Source organism: Lycium barbarum, chromosome 6 (genome assembly GCF_019175385.1).
Source record: "Lycium barbarum isolate Lr01 chromosome 6, ASM1917538v2, whole genome shotgun sequence".
Classification (NCBI taxonomy): domain Eukaryota; kingdom Viridiplantae; phylum Streptophyta; class Magnoliopsida; order Solanales; family Solanaceae; genus Lycium; species Lycium barbarum.
Genome location: NC_083342.1, coordinates 3,681,983 through 3,685,098, shown reverse-complemented (window position 1 = coordinate 3,685,098; position 3,116 = coordinate 3,681,983). Strand labels below are relative to the sequence as shown.

The following is a 3,116-nucleotide window of genomic DNA, read 5'->3' as shown; positions in this document are numbered from 1 at the left end:
GGTAGAAAAGTGATGATTATTTATGATTTAACTTTTTTTTTTAATAATCATTTAGTATTCAAAATGCTGATTGGTCCGATTAATAGCCTGTTTGGCCAAACTTTTAGAAAGTTAAAAGTGCTTATTTTGAACCAATCTTATAGGAAAAAAATAATAATTGTTTCTTGGTCGTAGCAGAAGCTACAAAAATAGGTTGGCCAAGTAAAAGTTACAGTTCTAATATTAGTAAAAAGTGTTTTTCTAACTAATTAATTAAATATGACTATATATATATATGTATTTCAAAATAAGCAGTTTTGAAAAATTTGACCAAATATATCATATTTCAGATCGTGACTAATAAAATTTACTAAAGAAGAAGCGCCCCCAATCAGAATTAAAAATTTCTCCTTCCTCACAGCACATCGATTATCATTTAGTTGCTCACAAAGTTTGCCAGATAATATATATTGATGTGCTGGCAAATATTAAGTCAAGCAATAAATTTTATTATAATATCAGCCGTAGAGCTGGTAGGTGATAATTTGGAGGATCACATGTGCACATGCATTATTAAATTCTATCTACGTCTACTTTACATAGACAAATTATTGAGATTCCTACAATAGACAGAGAACTTGTTGGAAACAAAAACTAGAACAGCAAAACAACAAGGATCATTGACAGTACGTGCCATTGTGAAAATAATACATCCCTGTATTTAATTTTCATATGCTGATATGCATACAAAAATTGTTACAAAGTAGGGAATTAGAAGGCTAAACATAGGAAATTAACGATTCCCTTGTGTGACAAAATTGACATTTATTTTCATGAAGACGACTAATTATTATTTTTTTTAAAAGTAAGAGCAGATTTTAAGTTTTTAATCTGCAAGCAAGTCCAAGGAATGGCAAATTTTCTTGAAGGCGGGCAACTTGTCTTCGAATAGAGGAACAAAGACATCGATACTTCCATCTCCGATGAAGGATGGTAAAAGAAACATCATGCCTTCTGTTGGAAAATAAGAAGGCATGAAAATGTAAGGGCAACCGGTCCCAAAATCTAAGTCATAGAAAGGAAATCTTAACCAACTGTCCACTTCGATATTAGGGCAAAGAATGTGCTTGTTCATGTCCGCTGTGGGGACAAGGTCTTCTTCCTTTGCTTTGGTATTGGCAAAGTCAATGAACGATCTAAAATAGTTGTTGTTTACCTCTGTAACAGCATCGTGAATGAGCTTTGTTGCATATGGAAGAGGCTCTCGCAGAAGGTCCTTCACTTTTGTTGTTGGGAATGCCCAAAGGACTAGGTTCCCAAAGTACTCATTGGGTACTCTTGGAGTCAACCTCATTCTGCCATTGACCGAAATTCTTATTTGGGTAGTCTCGAATCCACTTAGTCCACGAGCTTTGGTTATGGCCCTCCATAAATGCGCAAGGAGACTTTCGAATGTGCTATAAGGCTTGTTATTTCCATTCATGGAAGAAGCCTTGGCTTTAAGCTTTGCGAGAAACTCAACTGTGAAATGAACTTTGTGTACAATCACATCTTCTGATATATCATGAACCTCAATGAATGATTGTTCTTTTTTTGACTTAGACATGTATTCAACCCCCTTATGCTGATACTCGACGAGAGGAGGATCTCGAGGAGTAAAAATTGTACGGTCATGAAGAGGAAGTGGATTAATTTTGAGGCCTCGACAAGCTTGGCCCCATGCAACCAAGAAATTGCTAGTGGAATGGCCATCTCCTACCGTGTGGTGCGCGGTAAAGCCAACCACCAAGGAGCCACAAGTGAACCTTGTTACTTGGACTTGCACCAATTCTTTCACATCATTCAAGCTAGGGTGTAGGTTCAGCAAATATGGTGAAGGTTTGAAGGGCATTACTTGATCAAGGGTGTTACTAGCCGATGCCTCGACGAATCTAACACCCTCATCGTTCAGGAGAATTACTGAATTTCCATGTTCGTCTTTGCCTAATCTTCCAGCCCACTCTCGATAAATAGCTAAGGCTTTTCGAAGACCCAATTCAATAACGGTATTTGGTGGGGTGGGAGGGCGATAGGCGTATATGCAAGCAATTTGAGCCTCATATGTGATCTTATCAAAGACACTAAGGGGAATGTGGCTTGTTGTTGGAGGAGGGGTATGTTCATAGGAAGGCTTAATGATTCTTGAACTTTCTATTTTCACCTTCATGATCGTTTTCCTTTTGTTTTTGGCTAAGTGGAAAAGGAAATTATGAAGTAGAGAACATAAAGTTTTCTTTTAGCTTGAGTTATTGGTGGCATGTCTTGGGTATTTATAGAAATATATCATCATACCTATTCTCCTTTGATTGTGTAATTACGACGTGTTTGTCCTGTACAAGGAAAAAAAGTTGGCATAGAATAAAATAAGAACAAATGAAAATAAGAGACTCGGCGTGTTGGTTAATGGCATCCAAACTTCAATGTACAAACTCAGCTAATTAGCTTTTCTCCAAGTGGTTAATTAGTCATCTTTTTTAATTTTAAGGTTGTACCGACATTCATCACAATAGTATTTTTAATTGAATTGCAATTATCTCTTGCCAAGTTTACATTTGCATTATACACACTGATCATCTGATATATAGTGCCTAATGTTAAGTTGTACCAATAATTTACATGATAAGTGACAAAGTAATTAAATAAATAATTCATGAAGCATGTCACGTTCACCCAAGGTTCGGGAAGGATATTGTACTCCAAGATAGTGTAATGTAGACAGAAAGGGAGCCATGATTTAAAATTTGTGAGTTCGAGATTTTAATTCTTTAAAATTACTGGGTTCTAAATTAATAATGTGTACATATTTGACAAAAATTTAATACAAATATATGGTTTGGACCAAAATTACTGGGTTCACCCGAACCCACGCTGAAACGGCTAGCTCTGCCCCTGAATGTAGACAACCTCCCTATTAATGCAAATATTAGTGGCTGATTCTGAAAAAGAGGCAACTTAGTGCACGAAGGAGGAAGGACTTGTACCCCAAGGTTGTGTAATGTAAGCAACGTAATCTTCCTGGCGCAAGTATGAATGACTGATTAAAAAAAAAAAACAATCGGTACGTACATGAAACATGTTTACGGTCACGTAGAATTCAA

General features: G+C 36.3%; 1 protein-coding gene across 1 annotated transcript; it reads right to left on the bottom strand.

Annotated features, from left to right (window-relative positions):
* Positions 1-631: 631 nt before the first annotated feature.
* LOC132600504 (agmatine coumaroyltransferase-2-like) lies at positions 632-2,279 on the bottom strand. Its single transcript, XM_060313720.1, has one exon. It carries the CDS (start codon positions 2,183-2,185, stop codon positions 866-868), a length of 1,320 nt encoding a protein of 439 aa, XP_060169703.1. The 5' UTR covers positions 2,186-2,279; the 3' UTR covers positions 632-865.
* Between the last annotated feature and the right edge of the window lie 837 nt (positions 2,280-3,116).

Coding starts and splice junctions, on each gene's coding strand:
- LOC132600504 (XM_060313720.1), bottom strand. CDS start 2,185: ATGAAGGTGAAAATAGAAAGTTCAAGAATCATTAAGCCTTCCTATGAA.